This window comes from Pristiophorus japonicus, chromosome 3 (genome assembly GCF_044704955.1).
Source record: "Pristiophorus japonicus isolate sPriJap1 chromosome 3, sPriJap1.hap1, whole genome shotgun sequence".
Classification (NCBI taxonomy): domain Eukaryota; kingdom Metazoa; phylum Chordata; class Chondrichthyes; family Pristiophoridae; genus Pristiophorus; species Pristiophorus japonicus.
The window spans coordinates 12838723-12864734 of NC_091979.1; the positions used below are offsets into that span (position 1 = coordinate 12838723).

Sequence of the window (26012 nt, forward strand, 5' to 3'; positions counted from 1 at the left end):
AATGAATGCGATACAGCATTCAAGGCGTGTAAAAGCAAATTGGTAGAGAGCACCATGTTAGTTCACTATGACATATCTAAGGAGATTAAGCTAGCATGTGATGCCTCTCCGTATGGAGTTGGGGCAGTAATCTCTCATGTATTAAGTAGTGGGGAGGAGAGACCAATTGCTTTTGCTTCACGCAATCTCAGTGCCAGTGAGAGTAATTATGCGCAAATTGAAAGTTATGAATGATGTTTGTTATGGTGGCTTCTTCATTAAGGAGGGAGAAGAAAAATGTGATATCTTCACAGAGCGCAAGCATACACAGCTCTTAACATGGCAGGCTACTCTCTCGGAAGTCTCTGGAAATCTGCCTGGTTCTGTTTATTATTAACTATGCAGTTGCAGTACACAATACGTCCACATCCACAGTGTGGAGCTACAAACATTACAAGCTTACAGACATTACACTGCGACCTTTCAGGAGAGGGCCTGGTGGGACCATTAACTTTCTGTTTCGGGAATCGAGATTAGATACAGATTTGGCAGGTGAGGTGGAGGGAGGGTTCCTCAGGCTGGAATGGCAGCTTCAAGTTGCACCAAGTTTTCTTCCAAAGTTCCACTTTCCTCTGCCCTGCCTCCCACACTCCACACTGGTTTTCCCATCGGGGTAAGAGGCTGGAGTTTAATGGAGAGCAGGCAGAAATAAACAGCAAAAAGCAGCCGATACTCAATGAGGCCAACGGCTATTGAGAGGCTTGAGACAACTTGAATTTATATAGCGCCTTTAACATTGTGAAACGCGCTTCACAGGAGTGATATGCACTAATAAAATTGACACCGAGCTCCACAAGGTGAAATTAGCGCAGGCTTGGTCAAAGCGGTTGGTGTTAAGGAGCGTCTTGAAGGAGGAAAGCGAGGGAGAGAGGCTGAGAGGTTTAGGGAGGGAGTTCCAGAGCTTGGGGCCCAGGCAGCTGAAGGCACGGCCACCGATGGTGGAGCGATTATAATCAGGGATGCTCAGGAGGGCAGAATTAGAGGAACACAGACATCTCGGGGGGTTGTGGGGCATGAGGAGATTACAGAGATAGGGAGGGGCAAGGGCCATGGAGGGATTTGTAAACAAGGAAGGTCTTCTGTTGCCTGGGCCCCAAGCTCTGGAACTCCCTCCCTAAACCTCCCCGCATCTCCCCTCCTTCTTTAAGACGCTCCTTAAAACCGATCTCTTTGACCCAGCTTTCGGTCACTGGTGCTAATGTCGCGTTCTGTGGCTCGGGGTGAGGTTTTGTTTAATAATCGCTCCTGTGAGGAGCCTTGGGACGTTTTACTATGTTAAAGGCACTATATAAATGCAGGCTTTTGCTGTTTTTCTTGTGCCTGGTTGGGTTTGTAATCTCGATCACTGTTACTGCTCGTGACACTCACTCAGCACATTGCCCCAAAGTTGTCTCTGTGCGTAGCGAGCGGTGATGAACAGAGACAAGACCCTAGAATGTCCCCAGCTCAGCGAGCAAAGCTCCCACCTCACTCACCCCGAGAGAGCAGGGCATCACTCGGGTCAAATTACACACAGCGGACATTGACTGATCCTGGGAGATCGCAGTGCAATTCAGCCCAGTCCGTGTCCCCACGGAAACCTCACAAACACACAATGACAGGGTCAAAGAGAAAGCACCTCCAGTTTTAAAGCCGCAGACATGTCAGCTTTGACAACAAGCAGCAAATGGTCCTTTCTTTTTGTAATTCAACTTTTTCCAAGTAATTCTTCCTTAAGCCCCCTCACTGCCCCTATTCCTGCCAATCACCCCCACTCTCTTCCTCCTCTCCCTCCCTCCTCCCTCTCCCTCCCTCCCCTCCCACCTCACCCCCCACACTCCCTTCCCCCCCTCTCCCTCCCTCCTCCCTCTCCCTCCCTCTCCTCCCACCTCACCCCCCCACTCCCTTCCCCCTCTCCCCCATCCTCCCCTCCCTCCCTTCCCCCCTCATCCCCCTCCCTCCACTACCGCTACCCCCCTCCCCCCCATCACCCCCATCACCCCACATCCACCCCCCCACTCCCGCGCCCCGTTAAACTCCCTCTACACTGTCCCATCAAACACTCCCAGGGCAGGTACAGCACAGGTTAGATACCGAGTGTTGAATCCGTATTGTCTGCTCTTGTTGATAAGAGGCTCCCGAGGTATGGAAAGTGGTCCACGTTGTCCAGGGCCGCGCCGTGGATCTTGATGACTGGGGGGCTGTGCTGTGCGGCGAGGACAGGCCTTTTCTCTTGCTGATGTTTAGCGTAAGGCCCAGGCTTTCGTACGCCTCAGTAAATACGTCGACTATATCCTGGAGTGCAGCCTCTGTATGTGTGCAGACTCTGTATGTGCGCAGACACAGGCGTCGCCCGTAAACTGTAGCTTGATGACAGAGGTTGGGGTGGTCTTGGACCTGGCCTGGAGACGGCGAAGGTTGAACAGTTTCCAACTGGTTCTGTAGTTTAGTTCCACTCCAGCGGGGAGCTTGTTGACTGTGAGGTGGAGCATGGCAGCGAGGAAGATTGAGAAGAGGGTTAGGGCGATGACGCAGTCCTGTTTGACCCCGGTCTGAACGTGGATTGAGTCTGTGATGGATCCGTTGGTCAGGATCACGGCCTACATGTCGTCGTGGAGCAGGTGGAGGATGGTGACAAACTTTTGGGGGCATCCGAAACGGAGGAGGACGCTCCATAGATCCTCGCGGTTGACAGTGTCAAAGGCCTTTGTGAGGTCGAAGAAGGCCATGTACAAGGGCTGGTGCTGCTCCCTGCATTTTTCCTGCAGCTGTGACCTTGTTCTGTGCTCCGGCAAGTAGAACAATGAACCTTGTTTGATCATTCTTAAAGATCCAAAAATAAATCATACCTGTGTTTTCTGCCACAGTCTTTGAATATCTGAGTTCATTCTTGCAATTCTTTCGGTGTATTAATAAGGTTTCGGTGTGTTGTGGAATCTGTGGCGACCGAGCTAATGAATTAGCCCCGAGGCCGTGTGACATGGTTGAGGAGAATCTGGAGACGTTTGCAGAACGTAATTAGAGCTTGACCTGGAACACTTTTAATGTTATGTTACAAAAGAATTTGTTGTTCATTGCCCCACGATAAGATCACGACGTGTTCCGAATAGTTGCTGCATTGTTAGTGGTCGAGCATTTCTAAGCCCCGCTTTATTTGGGGAAAGGTTAACTGTATTTATTGTGTTCCTAACACAGATGAGACTGCACACAGGGAGGTTAAAGTCACAGTGACCTCAGTCTTTATTAAGATACTCCAGAGTGAGGAATAGGCTTTGGGGCCGGCTTATATACAGTGCTCCCAAGGGATGCTGGGATCACTTGGGACTTCAGGGGATGAGCTCCCTGGTGGCGGAACATGGGAGTGCATGCTTTACAGATACACCATCACTCCCCCCCGCAAAGTCAAAGTGAAAACTATTTACAAGGTGAGGCGGTCGGGAGCCTTTCTTTCCCTGGTGGACCGCCTCGGTACAAATGTCTGTTCTGGTGTGTTGGCTGTGCCCTCGCTGGGCTGGCGTGTTGTTGGCCCTGCAGGGCTGCTGGGTGAGCCTGGCCTTGCTGGGCTGTTGGGCGTGATGGGTTCCATTTCCTGGTCCGGGGTGGTGTCGTTGATCCTTTGGGTGTGTGTTGTGGGCTCGAAAAAGATGATGTCTGCTGTGGGTTGTTCAGGGCAGTTTGTGAACCGCAGCCTCGTTTGGTCCAGGTGCTTTCTGCAAATTTGTCCATTGTCTAGTTCGACTACAGACACCCTATTCCCTTCTTTAGCTATCACCGTACCCGCGATCCACTTGGGACCATGTCCATAGTTTAGCACACACACAGGGTCATTCAGATCAATTTCCCGTGACACAGTGGCGCGACCATCGTTTACATTTTGTTGCTGCCGCCTGCTCTCTACCTGATCATGCAGGTTGGGGTGAACCAGCGAGAGTCTGGTTTTAAGTGTCCTTTTCATGAGTAGCTCAGCCGGGGGCACCCCTGTGAGCGAGTGGGGTCTCGTGCGGTAGCTGAGCAGTACTCGGGACAGGCGGGTTTGGAGTGAGCCTTCTGTGACTCGTTTGAGGCTCTGTTTGTACTGCCCACTCTGCCTGCCCATTGGAGGTGGGTTTAAACGGGGCCGAGGTGACATGTTTGATCCCGTTGCGGGTCATGAATTCTTTAAATTCGGCACTGGTGAAACATGGTCCGTTGTCACTGACCAGTATGTCAGGCAGGCCGTGGATGGCAAACATGGCCCTCAGGCTTTCAATGGTGGTGATGGCGGTGCTTCCCAACATTATTTCACATTCAATCCATTTTGAAAAAGCATCCACCACCACCAGGAACATTTTACCGAGAAACGGGCCCGCATAGTCAACATGGATCCTGGACCATGGTCTGGAGGGCCAGGACCACAAACTTAGTGGTGCCTCTCTGGGCGCGTTGCTCAACTGAGCACACATGATGCATTGCCGTACACAGGACTCTAAGTCAGAGTCAATGCCGGGCCACCACACGTGTGATCTGGCTATCGCTTTCATCATTACTATATCCGGGTGTGTGTTGTGGAGATCCGAGATGAACGTCTCCCTGCCATTTTTTGATAGCACGACGCAGTTACCCCACAACAGGCAGCCTGCCTGAATGGACAGCTCATCCTTTCGCCGCTGGAACGGCTTGATTGGCTCTTGCATTTCAACGGGAATTCTGGCCCAGCTCCCATGCAGTACTCAGTTTCTTTACTAGGGACAGCAGAAGATCTTGGCTGGTCCAAGTCCTAATCTGGCGGGCCGTGACAGGTGATTTATCATTTTCAAACGCTTCCATGACCATCAACAAGTCTGCGGGCTGCGCCACCATCAACAAGTTTGCAGGCTGCGCCATTTCCACCCCCGTGGTGGGCAATGGTAGCCAATTGAGAGCATCCGCACAGTTCTTGGTGCCTGGCCTGTGGCGGATGGTATAATTATACGCTGATAGCGCGAGTGCCCACCTTTGTATGCAGGCTGAGGCATTAGTATTTATCCCCTTATTTTCAGCGAACAGGGATATGAGGGGCTTGTGATCGGTTTCCAGCTCAAATTTGAGGCCAAACAGGTACTGATGCATTTTCTTTACCCCGAACACACACGCTAATGCCTCTTTCTCAATCATGCTGTAGGCCCTCTCGGCCTTAGACAAGCTCCTGCAGGCATAGGCGACAAGTTGCAACTTCCCCGCAACGTTAGCTTGTTGTAATACACACCCGACTCCGTACAACGACGCGTCACATGCTAGCACAAGTCTTTTACACGGGTTATACAATACAAGCAGCTTGTTGGAGCATAAAATGTTTCTGGCTTTCTCAAAAGCAATTACTTGTTTTTTTCCCCATACCCAGTTCTCACCTTTACGCAATAACACATGTAGGGTCTTTAAGAGGGTGCTTAACCCCAGTAGGAAGTTACCAAAATAGTTGATGAGTCCCAGGAACGACCGCAGCTCCGTGGCATTCTGTGGCCTGGGCACGTTCCTGATAGCCTCTGTCTTGGCGTCTGTGGGCCGAATGCCGTCCGCCGCGATCTTTCTCCCCAAAAACTCCACTTCTGTCGCCATGAAGACGCATATCGACCTCTTCAGCCGCAGCCCTACGCGATCCAGTCGCTGGAGGACCTCCTCCAGGTTTTGTAGGTGCTCAGCGGTGTCCCGACCCGTGACCAATATGTCGTCCTAAAAAACCACCGTGTGTGGTACCGACTTGAGTAGGCTCTCCATGTTTCTCTGGAAGATCGTTGCAGCCGACCGAATTCCAAACAGGCATCTGTTGTAGATGAACAGTCCCTTGTGCGTGTTGATGCAGGTGAGGCCCTTCGAAGACTCCTCCAGCTCCTGCGTCATGTAGGCCGAAGTCATGTCGAGCTTGGCGAATGTCTTGCCTCTTGCCAGCGTCGCAAATAGGTCGTCTGCCTTAGGTAGCGGGTATTGGTCCTGTTGCAAGAAACAATTAACAGTTACTTTAAAATCACCTCAAATCCTGACTGTGCCATCACTTTTGAGTACTGGAACAATCGGGCTGGCCCACTCGCTGAATTCCACTGGGGAGATGATGCCCTCGCATTGCAGCCTTTCCAGCTCGATTTCCACTCTCTCCTCATCATGTGAGGTACCGCTCGCGCCTTGTGGTGAATGGGTCGTGCCTCTGGGACCAAGTGGATCCACACCTTCGCCCTGGAAAAGTTTCCAATGTCTGACTCAAAAAGGGAAGGAAATTTGTTAAGAACCTGGGTACATGAGGCCTCATCGACATGTGATAGCGTTCGGATGTCATCCCAGTTCCAGCGGATTTTGCCCAGCCAGCTCCTTCCAAGCAGTGTGGGGCCATCGCCCGGGACAATCCAGAGTGGTAGTTCATGCACCATGCCCTCATAGGTGACCTTGACCATGGCGCTGCCCAGGACATTGATGAGCTCTTTGGTGTACGTTCTCAGTTTCGTGTGGATGGGGCTCAGGGCTGGTCTGAATGCCTTGTTGCACCACAGTCTCTCAAACATCTTTTTATTCATGATGGATTGGCTAGTGCCAGTGTCCAGTTCCATGGCTACGGATAAGCCATTCAATTTTACATTTAGCATTATAGGTAGACATTTCGTCGAAAATGTGTGCACCCCGTGTACTTCAGCATCTGCCTCCTCTCTCTGAGGCTCGAAATTGCCTTGATCCACCATGGCCCGTTCTTCCTCTGCCATGTGGTGGTTAGCAGGTTTTACAGAGCTTGCAGCTTGTCTGTAAGCTCGTTGGAGGTGCCCCATTGTTCCACAGCTCTTGCAAACATACCCTTTGAAGCGGCATGAATAGGCTGAATGGAAGCCTCCACAATGCCAACAAGGTGTGAACTGCCTTACATTCATCCTTTGTTGCGGACTCTGAGTCATCTGGGTCAACTGAGGCCTGCTGGCAGTTGCAGACTCGTGGGTTCTGCCCTGTACATTTCTGCTCGCAAACACAGTTACAGTTAATTTATGAACATTGCCCGCAATTGTGTGCTGAGAGATTTGTTTGCTATTATCACTGGTGGACATAAACGCCTGTGCTATCGCAATGGCCTTACTGAGGGTCGGTGTCTCTACAGTCAAAAGTTTTCGTAGGATGGTCTCGTGGCCACTGCCCAGTAAAAAAAGTCTCTGAACATTTGCTCCAGGTAGCCTTCAAACTCGCATTGTCCTGCAAGTCGCCTTAGCTCGGCGACGTAGCTCGCCACTTCCTGACCTTCAGATCACTGGCACGTGTAGAACCGATACCTCGCCATCAGCACGCTCTCCCTCGGGTTAAGATGCTCCCGAACTAGTGTGCACAGCTCCTCATATGACTTATCTATGGGTTCAACTGGAGCCAGAAGATTCTTCATGAGGCTGTAGGTCGGTGCCCCGCAGACCATGAGGAGGACCGCTCTCCTTTTTGCAGCGCTTCCTTCTCCGTCCAGCTCGTTGGCTACAAAGTACTGGTCTAACCATTCGACATAGGCTTCCCAGTCCTCACCCTCCGAGAACTTCTCCAGGATGCCCACAGTTTGCTGCATCTTTGCGTTGGATTCGTATACTCGTCGCCAGTTATTGTGTTCCTAACACAGATGAGACTGCACACAGGGAGGTTAATACTGGGATCCCTTTGGACTTCAGGGGATGCGCTCCCTGGTGGCGGAACATGGGAGTGCATGCTTTACAGACACACAACAGTATTCTTGGCCGGTCCTCACACCGTCTCGCACACTCACCTGCCTTGTTTAAAGAGCTGCTTCGATTAAAAAAAAAAACTTTTATTAATAGGACTTTTAATCGTCAGAATCTGGGCATCTTCATCTGGGACCAGGATATTGGCCGCTCTGCCTCCTGATAGCTGTGTTCAGGGGAGATCGCCGTATCACTGAGTTGGGAGATTCTGTGACACTGTTCCTCCCCTGATCCCGTTTCCTCACTCTGCCTGTCTGCTGACTCCTGCTGGACACATAAATCTTGAGGGGCTGAATGGGCCTCCTCCTGTTCCTGTGTAACAGGCTCGAGGGGCTGAATGGCCTCCTCCTGTTCCTGTGTAACGGGCTCGTGGGGCTGAATGGGCCTCCTCCTGTTCTTGTGTAACAGGCTCAAGGGGCTGAATGGCCTCCTCCTGTTCCTGTGTAACAGGCTCAAGGGGCTGAATGGGCCTCCTCCTGTTCCTGTGTGACAGGCTCAAGAGGATGAATGGGTCTCCTCCTGTTCCTGTGCAACAGGCTCGAGGAGCTGAATGAGCCTCCTCCTGTTCCTGTCTTACAGGCTCGAGGGGCTGAATGCCCTCCTCCTGTTCCTATGCAGAGTGACCATAACTTGGTAGAATTCTTTATCAAGATGCAGAGTGACACAGTTAATTCAGAAACTAAGGTCCTGAACTTAAGGAAAGGAAATTTCGATGGTATGAGGCATGATTTGGCTAGAATAGACTGGTAAATGATACTTAAAGTGATGATGGTGGATAGGCAATGGCAAACATTTAAAGAGCACATGGATGAACTTCAGCAATTGTACATCCCTGTCTGGAGTAAAAATAAATCGTCGAAGGTGGCTCAACCGTGGCTAACAAGGGAAATTAAGGTTAGTGTTAAATCCAAGGAAGAGGCATATAAAGTAGCCAGAAAAAGCAACAAACCTGAGGACTGGGAGAAATTTAGAATTCAGCAGAGGAGGACAAAGGGTTTAATTAGGAAGGGGAAAATAGATTATAAGAAGAAAGCTTGCCGGGAACATAAAAACTGACTGCAAAAGCTTCTATAGATATGTGAAGAGAAAAAGATTTGTGAAGACAAATGTAGACCCCTTGCAGTCAGAATCAGGTGAATTTATAATGGGGAATAAAGAAATGGCAGACCAATTGAATAAATACTTTGGTTCTGTCTTCACGAAGGAAGACTCAAATAACCTTCTGGATGTACTAGGGGACAGAGGGTCCAGTGAGAAGGAGGAACTGAAGGATATCCTTATTAGGCGGGAAATTGTGTTCGGGAAATTGATGGGATTAAAGGCCGATAAATCCCCAGGGCCTGATAGTCTGCATCCCAGAGTAATTAAGGAAGTGGCCCTAGAAATAGTGGATGCATTGGTGATCATTTTTTCAACAGTCTATCAACTCTGGATAAGTTCCTATGGACTAGAGGATAGCTAATGTAACACCACTTTTTAAAAAAGGAGGGAGAGAGTAAACGGGTAATTTTAGACTGGTAAGCCTGACACCAGTAGTGGGGAAAATGTTGGAATCAATTATTAAGGATGAAATAGCAACGCATTTGGAAATAGCAACGCATTTGACAGGATCGGTCCAAGTCAGCATGGATTTATGAAGGGGAAATCATGCTTGACAAATCTTCTAGAATTTTTTGAGAATGATACTAGAAGAGTGGACAAGAGAGAACCAGTGGATGTGGTGTATTTGGACTTTCAAAAGGCTTTTGACAAGGTCCCACACAAGAGATTGGTGTGCAAAATCAAAGCACATGGTATTGGGGGTAATATACTGACGTGGATAGAGAATTGGTTGGCAGACAGGAAGCAGAGCGTCGGGATAAACGGGTTCATTTCAGAATGGCAGGCAGTGACTAGTGGAGTGCCGCAGGGCTCAGTGCTGTCACCCCAGCTATTTACAATATACATCAATGGTTGGGATGAAGGAATTGAGTGTAATATCTCCAAGTTTGCAGATGACACTAAACTGGGTGGGAGCTGTGAGGGGGACGCTAAGAGTCTGCAGGGTGACTTGGACAGGTTAGGTGAGTGGGCAAATGCATGGCAGATGCAGTATAATGTGCATAAATGTGAGGTTATCCACTTTGGGGGCAAAAACCAGAAGACAGAATATGATCTGAATGGCGGCAGATTAGGAAAAGGGGAGGTGCAACGAGACCTGGGTGTCATGGTACATCAGTCATTGAAAGTTGGCATGCAGGTACAGCAGGCGGTGAAGAAAACAAATGGTATGTTGGCCTTCATAGCTAGGGGATTTGAGTATAGGAGCAGGGAGGTCTCACTGCAATTGTACAGGGCCTTGGTGAGGCCACACCTTGAATATTGTTTCAGTTTTGGTCTCCTAATCTGAGGAAGGACATTCTTGCTATTGAGGGAGTGCAGCGAAGGTTCACCAGACTGATAACTGGGATGGCAGGACTGACATATGAGAAGAGACTGGATCAATTGGAGTTTAGAAGAATGAGAGGGGATCTCATAGAAACATATAAGATTCTGACGGGACGGGACATGTTAGATGCGGGTAGAATGTTCCCGATGTTGGGGAACTCCAGAACCAGGGGACACATTCTTAGAATAAGAGGTAGGTCATTTAGGACTGAGATGAGGAGAAACTTCTTCACTCAGAGAGTTGTTAACCTGTGGATTTCCCTGCCGCAGAGAGTTGTTGATGCCAGTTCATTGGATATATTCAAGAGGAAGTTAGATATGGCTCTTATGGCTAAAGAGATCAAGAGGTATGGAGAGAAAGCAGGAAAGGGATACAGAGGGAATGATGAACCATGATCTTATTGAATGGTGGTGCAGGCTCGAAGGGCCGAATGGCTGACTCCTGCACATATTTTCTATGTTTCTATGTTTCTAACAGGCTCAAGGGGCTGAATGACCTCCTCCTGTTCCTGTGTAACAGACTCGAGGGGCTGAATGGCCTCCTCCTGTTCTTGTGTAACAGGCTCGAGGGGTTGACTGGCCTGCTCCTGTTCCTGTGTAACAGGCTCGAGGGGCTGAATAGCCTCCTCCTGTTCCTGTGTAACAGGCTCGAGGGGCTGAATGGCCTCCTGTTTCTGTGTAACAGGCTCAAGGGGCTGAATGGGCCTCCTCCTGTTCCTGTGAAACAGGCGCGAAGGGCTGAATGGGCCTCCTCCTCTTCCCGTGTAACAGGCTTGAAACATAGAAACATAGAAAATAGGTGCAGTAGTAGGCCATTCGGCCCTTTGAGCCTGCACCGCCATTCAATGAGTTCATGGCTGAACATGCAACTTCAGTACCCCATTCCTGCTTTCTCATCATACTCCTTGATCCCGCTAGTAGTAAGGACTACATCTAACTCATTTTTGAATATATTTAGTGAATTGGCCTCAATAATTTTCTGTGAGAGAGAATTCCACAGGTTCACCACTCTCTGGGTGAAGATGTTTCTCCTCATCTTGGTCCTAAATGGCTTACCCCTTATCCTTAGACTGTGATCCCTGGTTCTGGACTTCCCCAACATTGGGAATATTCTTCCTGCATGTAACCTGTCTAAACCCGTCAGAACTTTTAACATTTCTATGAGATCCCCTCTCATTCTTCTGAACTCCAGTGAATTCAAGCCCAGTTGATCCAGTCTTTCTTGATATGTCAGTCCCGCCATCCCGGGAATCAGTCTGGTGAACCTTCGCTGCACTCCCTCAATAGCAAGAATGTCCTTCCTCAAGTTCGGAGACCAAAACTGTACACAATACTCCAGGTGTGGCCTCACCAAGGCCCTGTACAACTGCAGTAACACCTCCCTGCCCCTGTACTCAAATCCCCTCGCTATGAAGGACAACATGCCATTTGCTTTCTTAACCGCCTGCTGTACCTGCATGCCAACCTTCAATGACCGATGTACCATGACATCCAGGTCTTGTTGCACCTTCCCTTTTTCTAATCTGTCACCATTCAGATAATAGTCTGTCTCTCTGTTTTTACCACCAAAGTGGATAACCTCACATTTATCCACATTATACTTCATCTGCCATGCATTTGCCGACTCACTTAACCTATCCAAGTCACTCTGCAGCCTCATAGCATCCTCCTCGCAGCTCACACTGCCACCCAACTTAGTGTCATCTGCAAATTTGGAGATACTACATTTAATCCCCTCATTAATGTACCCGTGGGCCTTGGTGAGGCCACACATGGAGTATTGTGTACAGTTTTGGTCTCCTAACTTGAGGAAGGACATTCTTGCTATTGAGGGAGTGCAGCGAAGGTTCACCAGACTGATTCCCGGGATGGCGGGACTGACAAATCAAGAAAGACTGGAACAACTGGGCTTGTATTCACTGGAGTTCAGAAGAATGAGAGGGGATCTCATAGAAACGTTTAGAATTCTGACGGGTTTAATTCATTAATGTACAATGTAAACAGCTGGGGCCCCAGCACAGAACCTAGTGGTACTCCACGAGTCAATGCCTGCCATTCTGAAAAGTACCCATTTACTCCGACTCTTTGCTTCCTGTCTGCCAACCAGTTCTCAATCCACGTCAGCACACTACCCCCAATTCCATGTGCTTTAACTTTGCACATTAATCTCTTGTGTGGGACCTTGTCAAAAGCCTTCTGAAAGTCCAAATACACTACATCAACTGGTTCTCCCTTGTCCACTCTACTGGAAACATCCTCAAAAAATTCCAGAAAGTTTTGTCAAGCATGATTTCCCTTTCACAAATCCATGCTGACTTGGACCTATCATGTCACCTCTTTCCAAATGCGCTGCTATGACATCCTTAATAATTGATTCCATCATTTTACCTACTACCGATGTCAGGCTGACCGGGCTATAATTCCCTGTTTTCTCTCTCCCTCCTTTTTTAAAAAGTGGGGTTACATTGGCTACCCTCCACTCCATAGGAACTGATCCAGAGTCGATGGAATGTTGGAAAATGACTGTCAATGCATCCGCTATTTCCAAGGCCAACTCCTTAAGTACTCTGGGATGCAGACCATCAGGCCCCTGGGATTTTTTCGGCCTTCAATCCCATCAATTTCCCCAACACAATTTCCTGACTAATGAGGATTTCCCTCAGTTCCTCCTTCTTACTAGGGGCTGAATGGCCTCCACCTGTGCTGAAAAGCCGAATAATGTTGGCATTTCCAATGTCCCAGCCAAGCTGACAACTCTCTATAATATTGTGTTACTGAATCCAAGCCTTGTTCTCTTCCAACTCAGCTTCTTGCTTTGAAGCTTGTGATTGATTGAATTTACCCAATATCACGTGGATCTGTAGATGTTCCTTTAATTTCAGGTAGTTTACTGTTTCATTTTTGTTTGAATTTGTAATTTGGAGACATTCCCTTAAGAAGATAAGAATTCGGAGCAGGAGTTGGCCATTTGCCCTTCGAGCCTGCACCACCATTCAATAAGATCATGGCTGATCATTCCCTCAGTACCCCTTTCCTGCTTTCTCTCCATACCCCTTGATCCCTTTAGCCCTAAGGGCCGTATCTAACTCCCTCTTGAAAATATCCAATGATGTGGCATCAACAACTCTCTGCGGTAGGGAATTCCACAGATTAACAACTCCTCGTCTCAGTCCTAAATGGCCTACCCCTTATCCTAAGACTGTGTCCCTTGGTTCTGGACTGCCTCAACATCGGGAACATTCTTCCCGCATCTCACTGTCCAGTCCCGTCAGAATCTGATATGTTTCTATGAGATCCCCTCTCATCCTTTAAACTCCAGTGTATAAAGGCCCAGTCGATCCAGTCTCTCCTCATATGTCAGTCCCGCCATCCCGGGAATCAGTCTGGTGAACCTTCGCTGCACTCCCTCAATAGCAAGAACATCCTTCCTCAGATTAGGAGACCAAAACTGAACACAATATTCCAGGTGGGGCTTCACCAAGGCCGTGTATAACTGCAGTAAGACCTCCCAGCTCCTATACTCAAGTCCCCTAGCTATGAAGACCAACATACCATTTGCCTTCTTCATCGCCTGCTGTACCTGCATGCCAACTTACAATGACTGATGAAGTGTGACACCCAGGTCTCGTTGCACCTCACCTTTTCCTAACCTGCCGCCATTCAGGCAATATTCTGCCTTCGTGTTTTTGCCCCCAAAGTGGATAACCTCACATTTATCCACATTATACTACATCTGCCATGCATTTGCCCACTCACCTAACTTGTCCAAGTCACCCTGCAGCCTCTTAGCGTCCTCCTCACAGCTCACACCGCCACCCAGTTTAGTGTCATCTGCAAACTTGGAGATATTACACTCAGTTCATTCATCTAAATCATGAATGTATATTGTAAATAGCTGGGGTCCCAGCACTGAACCCTGCGACACCCCACTAGTACTGCCTGCCATTCTGAGAAGGACCTGTTTATCCCGACTCTCTGCTTCCTGTCTGCCAACCAATTCTCTATCTACGTCAGTATATTACCCCCAATACCATGTGCTTTGATTTTGCACGCCAATTTCTTGTGCGGGACCTTGTCAAAAGCCTTTTGAAAGCCCAAATACACCACATCCACTGGTTCTCCCTTGTCCACTCTACAAGCTACATCCTCATAAAATTCTCGAAGATTTGTCAAGCATGATTTCCCTTTCATAAATCCATGCTGACTTGGACCGATCCTGTCACTGCTTTCCAAATGCGTTGCTATTTCATCTTTAATAATAGATTCCAGCATTTTTCCCACCGCCGATGTCAGGCTAACCAGTCTATAATTACCCGTTTTCTCTCTCTCTCCTTTTTTAAAAAGTGGGGTTACATTAGCTACCCTCCAGTCCATAGGAACTGATCCAGAGTCAATAGATTGTTGGAAAATGATCACCAATGCATCCACTATTTCTAGGGCCACTTCCTTAAATATTCTGGGATGCAGACTATCAGGCCCCGGGGATTTATCGGCCTTCAATGCCATCAATTTCCCCTCACACAATTTCCTGTCTAATAAGGATATCCATCAGCGCATTTGCGCTGCCTTTCAAACGGGAATTGGGTAATTGCTCGAAGGGGGGAAATGTGCCGGGCTGTGGGGAAAGAGCGGGTGGGGGGGAGTGAATCCCATCAGAATTGTATATGTTTCTGTGAGATCCCCTCTCATTCTTCTGGATAATGGCCACAGGTGACATATTAAAACTGCTGCGTTTACAGGTTGAGAGTGTTCACTCCGTTGATGAGAAGCTGGATCAGTCAGTTGCTGGAGGATTGTGGTGACACACTTTGGGCTTGTTGATTTTCTCTTGCAGGGGAGTTCTGTTTTGAACTCTTCCTTGTAGTCACTGAGCAAAGTGGTCTCGGGGGGGAGAGAGTCCTGTGCCCGCCAGCGACTGAATGCTGGCCAGCTCGAGGAGACAGTCAGCTGCCATGCTGAGTGAGACTGAGCCTGTCCTGCAGGACCCGCTCGCGTGTGATCACAGACCTGTGTAGCTCAGGCAGCGGGCACTTCCTCTGTGGCTGGCCATCACTCGGGCTTTAAATGGGATTGGAAGTTCCAGATGGGAATGAGATGTTGCGCAGGAGAAGCCGCTTCAAGTGCTGCTCACAAGAGGGCAGAGAATGGTGTCGGTGCAGTGTAGCAGGCCAGGCTCAAATAGTAGATAATAGGCCTCTATTGCAAGATCAGTCCCTCAGAACTGTCACCAAACTCATGGTCTACAGGGCTGTAGTGATACCCGCCCTCCTGTATGGCCCAGAGACATGGACCATGTACAGTAGACACCTCAAGTCGCTGGAGAAATACCACCAGCGATGTCTCCGCAAGATCCTGCAAATCCCCTGGGAGGACAAACGCACCAACATTAGCGACCTCTTCCAGGCCAACATCCCCAGCATCGAAGCACTGACCACACTTGATCAGCTCCGCTGGGCAGGCCACATAGTCCGCATGCCAGACACGAGACTCCCAAAGCAAGCGCTCTACTTGGAACTCATCCACAGCAAACGAGCCAAAGGTGGGCAGAGGAAATGTTACAAGGACACCCTCAAAGCCTCCCTGACAAAGTGCGACATCCCCACTGACACCTGGGAGTCCCTGGCCATAGACCTGCCTAAATGGAGAAAGTGCATCTGGGAGGGTGCTGAGCACCTCGAGTCTCGTCGCCGAGAGCATGCAGAAACCAAGCGCAGGCAGCGGAAGGAACGTGCGGCAAACCTGTCCCACCCTCCCCTTCCTTCAACGACTATCTGTCCCACCTGTGACAGAGACTGTGGTTCCCTTATAGGACTGTTCAGTCACATGAGGATTAATGTTAAGAGTGGAAGCAAGTCTTCCTCGATTCCGAGGGACTGCCTATGAATGAATGAATGAATTGCAAAGGGGATGGAGTATAAAAGCAGGGAAGTCTTGCTACAGTTAGACAGGGTATTGGTGAGGCCACATCTGGAATACTGCGTGCAGTTTTGGTTTCCATATTTACTAAAGGATATACTTCTTTGGAGGCAGTCCAGAGAAGTTTCGCTCGGTTGATTCTGGAGATGAAGGGGTTGTCTTATGAGGAACGGTTGAGGAGGTTGGGCCTCTACTCATTGGAATATAGAAGAATGAGAGGTGATCTTATCGAAATGTATAAGATTATGAGGGGGTTTGACAAGGTGGATGCAGAGAGGATGTTTCCACTGATGGGGGAGACTAGAACTAGAGGGCATAATCTTAGAATAAGGGGCCACCCATTGAAAACTGAGATAAGGAGAAATTTCTTCTCTCAGAGGGTTGTAAATCTGTGGAATTCACTGCCTCAGAGAGCTGGGACATTGAATAAATTTATGACAGAGATAGACAGTTTCTTAAACAATAAGGTATTAAGGGTTTATGGGGAGGAGGCAGGAAAGTGGAGCTGAGTCCATGATCAGATCAGCCATGATCTTATTGAATGGCGGAGTAGGCTCGAGGGGCCCTATGGCCTACTCCTGCTCCTATTTCTTATGTTCTTAATATTCTGTAATTTCATGTCAATATTTGAGCAGATTAGGAATATTTATACACAACTTTCCCACAGGAGATTGAATGGTCGTAGAGACAGTGATAGGGGAGAATGTCCATGGAATTAACTACACCCATTCTGCCCCCTTTCATAGCCATATTGACCCCGAGCTGACACCGAGCTAAAAGTAGGCATGCAGTTACAGCAGGCGGTGAAGAAAGCAAATGGCATATTGGCATTCATAGCGAGAGGATTTGAGTATAGGAGCAGGGAGATCTTTTTGCAGTTGTACAGTTTCTTGGTGAGACCACACCTTGAGTATTGTGAACAATTTTGGTCTCCTAATCTGAGGAAGGATATTCTTGTTATTGAGGGAGTGCAGCGAAGGTTCACCAGACTGATTCCCGGGATGGCAGGACTGACATATGAGGAAAGAATGGATCGTCTAGACTTATATTCACTGGAATTTAGAAGAATGAGAGGGGATCTCATTGAAACATATAAAATTCTGACGGGTTTAGACAGGTTAGATGCAGGAAGAATATTCCCGATGTTGGGGAAGTCCAGAACCAGGGGTCACAGTCTAAGGATAAGGGGTAAGCCATTTAGGACCGAGATGAGGAGAAACTTCTTCACTCAGTGAGTTGTGAACCTGTGAAATTCTCTACCACAGAAAGTTGTTGATGCCAATTCGTTAGATATATTCAAAAGGAAGTTCGATATGGCCCTTACGGCTAAAGGGATCAAGGGGTATGGAGAGAAAGCAGGAAAGGAGTACTGAGGTGAATGATCAGCTATGATCTTATTGAATGGTGGTGCAGGCTCGAAGGGCTGAATGGCCTACTCCACCTATTTTCTATGTTTCTATGTTTACCTATCTCCACCCCTGTTTAAGGTATACACGGACACATGAGATCTGTGCTGATCCATTGATACGATTTATAATCATCTATACTTCCTCAGTGCCAATTCTGACGAGCTATTTCTGATATCGGTGGAGCTGGGCACACAATGAAGATGGATGTGCAATCGATTGTGTCTCGCGTGTTCACCCACCTGTACTGACGCAATCTGTGCTCCGTGTTATGGCAGATCGGGACGGTGGTGATTCAGCTCTCCCCGGACAGCCTGCACCCCGCAGTGGGAATGCACTCGATCGGAGAGGAAGTCCAGCTCGACCTGCTGGCAGAGTGGGGGCTGGAGGATGAGGACAGTTTAATGGTGGTCGACAACCATGAAGATGATTGGGCTCGTCTGCACGACATGAAGATCTCTGGTTCTGTGAGTAACAACACTCAATGTCAGCTAATGTTCAAACAATGGTGACACCCCCAGTACTGTACCCCAGTGTAATACAGTGACAGACCTGTACCCTCCAGTCCTGTACCCCAGTGTTATACAGTGACAGACCTGTACCCACCAGTACGGTACCCCAGTGTAATACAGGGACAGACCTGTACCCACCAGTACTGTACCCCAGTATTATACAGTGACAGACCTGTACCCACCAGTACTGTACTCCAGTGTTATACAGTGACAGACCTGTACCCACCAGAACTGTACCCCAGTGTAATACAATGACAGACCTGTACCCACCAGTACTGTACCCCAGTGTTATACAGTGACAGACTTGTACCCACCAGTACTGTACCCCAGTGTTATACAGTGACAGACCTGTACCCACCAGTACTGTACCCCAGTGTAATACAGTGACAGAGCTGTACCCACCAGTACTGTACCCCAGTGTTATACAGTGACAGACCTGTACCCACCAGAACTGTACCCCAGTGTAATACAGTGACAGACCTGTACCCACCAGTACTGTACCCCAGTGTTATACAGTGACAGACCTGTACCCACCAGTACTGTACCCCAGTGTTATACAGTGACAGACCTGTACCCACCAGTACTTTACTTCAGAGTTATACAGTGACAGACCTGTACCCACCAGTACTGTACCCCAGTGTTATACAGTGACAGACCTGTACCCACCAGTACTGTACCCCAGTGTTATACAGTGACAGACCTGTACCCACCAGTACTTTACTTCAGACTTATACAGTGACAGACCTGTACCCACCAGTACTGTACCCCAGTGTTATACAGTGACAGACCTGTACCCACCAGTACTGTACCCCAGTGTTATACAGTGACAGACCTGTACCCACCAGTACTGTACCCAGTGTAATACAGTGACAGACCTGTACCCACCAGTACTGTACCCCAGTGTAATACAGTGACAGACATGTACCCAAAAGTACTGTACCCCAGTGTAATACAGTGACAGACCTGTACCCACCAGTACTGTACCCCAGTGTAATACAGTGACAGACCTGTACCCACCAGTACTGTACCCCAGTGTAATACAGTGACAGACCTGTACCCACCAGTACTGTACCCCAGTGTTATATAGTGACAGACCTGTACCCACCAGAACTGTACCCCAGTGTAATACAGTGACAGACCTGTACCCACCAGTACTGTACTTCAGAGTTATAAAGTGACAGACCTGTACCCACCAGTACTGTACCCCACTGTTATACAGTGGCAGACCTGTACCCACCAGTACTGTACCCCAGTGTTATACAGTGACAGACCTGTACCCACCAGTACTGTACCCCAGTGTTATACAGTGACAGACCTGTACCCACCAGTACTGTACTTCAGAGTTATACAGTGACAGACCTGTACCCACCAGTACTGTACTTCAGACTTATAGAGTGACAGACCTGTACCCACCAGTACTGTACCCCAGTTTAATACAGTGACAGACCTGTACCCACCAGTACTGTACCGCAGTGTTATACAGTGACATACCTGTACCCACCAGTACTGTACCCCAGTGTAATACAGTGACAGACCTGTACCCACCAGTACTGTACTCCAGTGTTATACAGTGACAGACCTGTACCCACCAGTACTGTACCCCAGTGTAATACAGTGACAGACCTGTACCAACCAGTACTGTACCCCAGTGTTATACAGTGACAGACCTGTACCCACCAGTACTGTACCCCAGTGTAATACAGTGACAGATCTGTACCCACTAGTACTGTACCCCAGTGTTATACAGTGACAAACCTGTACCCACCAGAACTGTACCTCAGTGTTATACAGTGACAGACCTGTACCCACCAGTACTGTATCCCAGTGTTATACAGTGACAGACCTGTACTCACCAGTACTGTACTTCAGAGTTATACAGTGACAGACCTGTACCCACCAGTACTGTACTTCAGACTTATACAGTGACAGACCTGTACCCACCAGTACTGTACCCCAGTTTAATACAGTGACAGACCTGTACCCACCAGTACTGTACCCCAGTGTTATACAGTGACATACCTGTACCCACCAGTACTGTACCCCAGTGTAATACAGTGACAGACCTGTACCCACCAGTACTGTACTCCAGTGTTATACAGTGACAAACCTGTACCCACCAGTACTGTACCCCAGTGTAATACAGTGACAGACCTGTACCAACCAGTACTGTACCCCAGTGTTATACAGTGACAGACCTGTACCCACCAGTACTGTACCCCAGTGTAATACAGTGACAGACCTGTACCCACTAGTACTGTACCCCAGTGTTATACAGTGACAAACCTGTACCCACCAGAACTGTACCTCAGTGTTATACAGTGACAGACCTGTACCCACCAGTACTGTACCCCAGTGTTATACAGTGACAAACCTGTACCCACCAGAACTGTACCTCAGTGTTATACAGTGACAGACCTGTAACCACCAGTACTGTACCCCATTGTTATACAGTGACAGACCTGTACCCACCAGTACTGTACCACAGTGTTATACAGTGACAGACCTGTACCCACCAGAACTGTACTTCAGAGTTATACAGTGACAGACCTGTACCTTCCAGTACTGTACCCAAGTGTTATACAGTGACAGACCTGTACCCACCAGTACTGTACCCCATTGTTATACAGCGACAGACCTGTACCTAGCAGTATTGTACCCCAGTGTAATACAGTGGCAGACCTGTATGCATCAGTACTGTACCCCAGTGTTATACAGTGACAGACCTGTACCCACCAGTACTGTACCCCAGTGTTATACAGTGACAGACCTGTACCCACCAGTACTGTACCCCAGAGTTATTCAGTGACAGACCTGTACCCATCAGTACTGTACCCCAGTGTTATACAGTGACAGACCTGTACCCACCAGTAATGTACGCCAGTGATATGCAGTGACAAACCTGTACCCACCAGTACTGTACCCCAGTGTTATACAAAGACAGACCTGTACCCATCAGTACTGTACCCCAGTGTTATAAGTGACAGGCCTGTACCCACCAGTACTGTACCCCAGTGTTATACAGTGACAGACCTGTACCCACCAGTACTGTACCCCAGAGTTATTCAGTGACAGACCTGTACCCATCAGTACTGTACCCCAGTGTTATACAGTGACAGACCTGTACCCACCAGTAATGTACGCCAGTGATATGCAGTGACAAACCTGTACCCACCAGTACTGTACCCCAGTTTTATACAAAGACAGACCTGTACCCATCAGTACTGTACCCCAGTGTTATAAGTGACAGGCCTGTACCCACCAGTACTGTACCCCAGTGTTATACAGTGACAGACCTGTACCCATCAGTACTGTACCCCAGTGTTATACAGTGACAGACCTGTACCCACCAGTGCTGTACCCCAGTGTTATACAGTGACAGACCTGTACCTTCCAGTACTGTACCCCAGTGTTGTACAGTGACAGACCTGTACCCACCAGTACTGTACCCCAGTGTTCTACAGTGACAGACCTGTGCCCACCAATGCTGTACCCTAGTGTTATACAGTGACTTACCTGTACCCACCAGTACTGTACCCCAGTTTTATACAGTGACAAACCTGTACCCACCAGTACTGTACCCCAGTGTTATACAGTGACAGACCTGTACCCACCAGTACTGTACCCCAGTGTTATACAGTGACAAACCTGTACCCACCAGTACTGTACCCCAGTGTTATACAGTGACAGACCTGTACCAACCAGTACTGTACCCCAGTGTTATACAGTGACAGACCTGTACCCACCAGTACTGTACCCCAGTGTTATACAGTGACAGACCTGTACCCACCAGTACTGTACCCCAGTGTTATACAGTGACAGACCTCTACCCACCAGTACTGTATCCCAGTGTTATACAGTGACAGACCTGTACCCACCAGTACTGTACCCCAGTGTTATACAGTGACAGACCTGTACCCACCAGTACTGTACCCGAGTGTTACACAGTGACATACCTATACCCACCAGTACTGTACGCCAGTGATATGCAGTGACAAATCTGTACCCACCAGTACTGTACCACAGTGTGATACAAAGACAGACCTGTACCCATCAGTACTGTACCCCAGTGTTATACAGTGACAGTCCTGTACCTTCCAGTACTGTACCCTAGTGTTATACAGTGACAGACCTGTACCCACCAGTACTGTACCCCAGTGTTATACAGTGACAGAACTGTACCTTCCAGTACTGTACCCCAGTGTTGTACAGTGACAGACCTGTACCCACCAGTACTGTACCCAGTGTTATACAGTGACAGACCTGTACCCAGTAGTACTGTACCCCAGTGTTCTACAGTGACAGACCCGGGCCCACCAATGCTGTACCCTAGTGTTATACAGTGACTTACCTGTACCCACCAGTACTGTACCCCAGAGTTATTCAGTGACAGACCTGTACCCATCAGTACTGTACCCCAGTGTTATACAGTGACAGACCTGTACCCACCAGTAATGTACGCCAGTGATATGCAGTGACAAACCTGTACCCACCAGTACTGTACCCCAGTGTTATACAAAGACAGACCTGTACCCATCAGTACTGTACCCCAGTGTTATAAGTGACAGGCCTGTACCCACCAGTACTGTACCCCAGTGTTATACAGTGACAGACCTGTACCCACCAGTACTGTACCCCAGAGTTATTCAGTGACAGACCTGTACCCATCAGTACTGTACCCCAGTGTTATACAGTGACAGACCTGTACCCACCAGTAATGTACGCCAGTGATATGCAGTGACAAACCTGTACCCACCAGTACTGTACCCCAGTGTTATACAGTGACAGACCTGTACCCACCAGTGCTGTACCCCAGTGTTATACAGTGACAGACCTGTACCCATCAGTACTGTACCCCAGTGTTATACAGTGACAGACCTGTACCCACCAGTGCTGTACCCCAGTGTTATACAGTGACAGACCTGTACCTTCCAGTACTGTACCCCAGTGTTGTACAGTGACAGACCTGTACCCACCAGTACTGTACCCCAGTGTTCTACAGTGACAGACCTGTGCCCACCAATGCTGTACCCTAGTGTTATACAGTGACTTACCTGTACCCACCAGTACTGTACACCAGTGTTATACAGTGACAAACCTGTACCCACCAGTACTGTACCCCAGTGTTATACAGTGACAGACCTGTACCCACCAGTACTGTACCCCAGTGTTATACAGTGACAAACCTGTACCCACCAGAACTGTACCCCAGTGTTATACAGTGACAGACCTGTACCAACCAGTACTGTACCCCAGTGTTATACAGTGACAGACCTGTACCCACCAGTACTGTACCCCAGTGTTATACAGTGACAGACCTGTACCCACCAGTACTGTACCCCAGTGTTATACAGTGACAGACCTCTACCCACCAGTACTGTATCCCAGTGTTATACAGTGACAGACCTGTACCCACCAGTACTGTACCCCAGTGTTATACAGTGACAGACCTGTACCCACCAGTACTGTACCCGAGTGTTACACAGTGACAGACCTATACCCACCAGTACTGTACGCCAGTGATATGCAGTGACAAATCTGTACCCACCAGTACTGTACCCCAGTGTGATACAAAGACAGACCTGTACCCATCAGTACTGTACCCCAGTGTTATACAGTGACAGACCTGTACCTTCCAGTACTGTACCCTAGTGTTATACAGTGACAGACCTGTACCCACCAGTACTGTACCCCAGTGTTATACAGTGACAGAACTGTACCTTCCAGTACTGTACCCCAGTGTTGTACAGTGACAGACCTGTACCCACCAGTACTGTACCCCAGTGTTATACAGTGACAGACCTGTACCCAGTAGTACTGTACCCCAGTGTTCTACAGTGACAGACCCGGGCCCACCAATGCTGTACCCTAGTGTTATACAGTGACTTACCTGTACCCACCAGTACTGTACCCCAGTGTTATACAGTGACAGACCTGTACCCACCAGTACTGTACCCCAGTGTTATACAGTGACAAACCTATACCCACCAGTACTGTACCCCGGTGTTCTACAGTGACAGACCTGTACCAACCAGTAATGTACCCCAGTGTTATGCAGTGACAGACCTGTACCCAGCAGTACTCTACCCCAGTGAAATACAGTGACAGACCTGTACCCACCAGTACTGTACCCCAGTGTTATACAGTGACAGACCTGTACCCACCAGTACTGTACCCCAGTGTTATACAGTGACAGACCTCTACCCACCAGTACTGTACCCCAGTGTTATACAGTGACAGACCTCTACCCACCAGTACTGTACCCCAGTGTTATACAGCGACAGACCTCTACCCACCAGTACTGTACCCCAGTGTTATACAGCGACAGACCTGCACTCTATACTGCGGCTATGGCGGGAGAATGTGCGTTTTGTATTGGGTTTTGTGGGGAGAGTATTGTGTCCGTTTACTGAGCAACAGTTTCTGCTGTGGTTGTGAGACTGAAAGCCGATATTGGGTTTCGTGTAGCCCGGGGATGTGTGGATTAAGCGCATGAACAGTGTGAAAGTGGTGTACGTCAGCACAGTCACAGGTAGGCTTGGAGTGCGGAGCGTTGCTGACGTGTTGGTGCCAGTGCAGAGACTGAGAATCGGTGCTGATTGACATGGTCAGGCTGGTTAACCTGGAGAACGACGGGCAGTACGTGCACTTGGGTGTGCATCGACTGTGGTTTGCTGACTAAATATCGGGCAGCTCCTGATGAGGCAACGTTCGGCGATGGGCTCGGTCATTCTCCCTCCAAAGGCCCTCAGCTTTTCCGACCTGAAACACGACCCATTCTCGACAGCAGCCAGAGACAACGGGAACAGAAGCAACATTTAAAAAAAGGCCACACCCTCGCCAGAAAAGGTTGGCAAACCGAGCAGGAGACAGAGGCTTGGCAACCTCGCCTGCTTGGGCCTCGACGAGTAGGCCCATAAATTATATCGCCGCCCAACAGCTGTGGAGTGACAAACTCCCACACAACAGTCTGAGACTGTGGAGCAAAGCAGTGCTGCAATATCCCCAGCAAATCCTCCAACTCTGGGAGCCCGGCAACAGAAATCGGGCAGGTCTCGGGGCAGGCACAGGCCATTTGGCCCCTCATGCCTCTGAGTGCAAGCCCCGTTCTCGCCCCATTGCACTGCTCATCATCATCTTAGGCAGTGCCTCAGAATCCAGGAAGACTTGCTTCCACTTTAAAAAATGAGTTCTTAGGTGACTGAACAGTCCAATCCTGTCACGTGTCCTGTCTGGATACTGTTGGTACTATCACAAGGTGTGCCACCAGAGGGCACTGCAGTGGGAGACTCGTAGGTTACCTGTACAGGTGTGCCTGACCGAGTATAAAAGGCAGGTCACCAGGTGTGATCCTCCCTCTGGAGTTAACTAATAAAGGACTAAGGTCACTTCAGTTCAAGTACAACACAATGCCTCGTGGAGTCATTATGAGAGCATCCAAGGACACAACAAATACGACAACCACAGATTCTGTCGCAGGTGGGAAAGGGAGGGTGGGACTGGTTTGCCGCACGCTCCTTCCGCTGCCTGTGTTTGATTTCCGCATGCTCTCGGCGACGGGACTCGAGGTGCTCAGTGCCCTCCCGGATGCACTTCCTCCACTTAGGGCGGTCTTTGGCCAGGGACTCCCAGGTGTTGGTGGGGATGTTGCATTTTATCAAGGTAGCTTTGAGGGTGTCCTTGAAATTCTTCCCTGCCCTGCTATCTGCCCAAACACAGTCATGTTCCATCAGCATTCAGAGGGATTGATGGGAATGGGCCCATACTCTCCTGAGTTTAGAAGAATGAGAGGTGAAATCTCATTGAAACATACACATCCTTACAGGGATTGACAGGGTAGATGCAGGGAGGATGTTTCCCCCAGACTGGGGTGTCTAGAACCAGGGGCGACAGTCTCCGAATTAGGGGTTGGCCATTTAGACTGAGATAAGGAGAAACTTCTTCACTCAGAAGGGTGGTGAATCTTTGGAATTCTCTGCCCCAGAGGGCTGTGAAACATAGAAACATAGAAAATAGGTGCAGGGGTAGGCCATTAGGCCCTTCGAGCCTGC

At 48.9% G+C, this 26012-nt stretch overlaps 1 protein-coding gene across 1 annotated transcript in view; it reads left to right on the plus strand.

Annotated features, from left to right (window-relative positions):
• LOC139256810 (SPRY domain-containing protein 3-like) overlaps positions 1–26012 on the plus strand; it is a 1568464-nt gene that overhangs the window by 1075161 nt on the left and 467291 nt on the right. The window contains exon 5 of the mRNA XM_070874320.1: positions 17731–17919. Within this exon, the coding sequence (XP_070730421.1) occupies positions 17731–17919 (189 nt within the window). The remainder of the gene's footprint in view (positions 1–17730; positions 17920–26012) is intronic.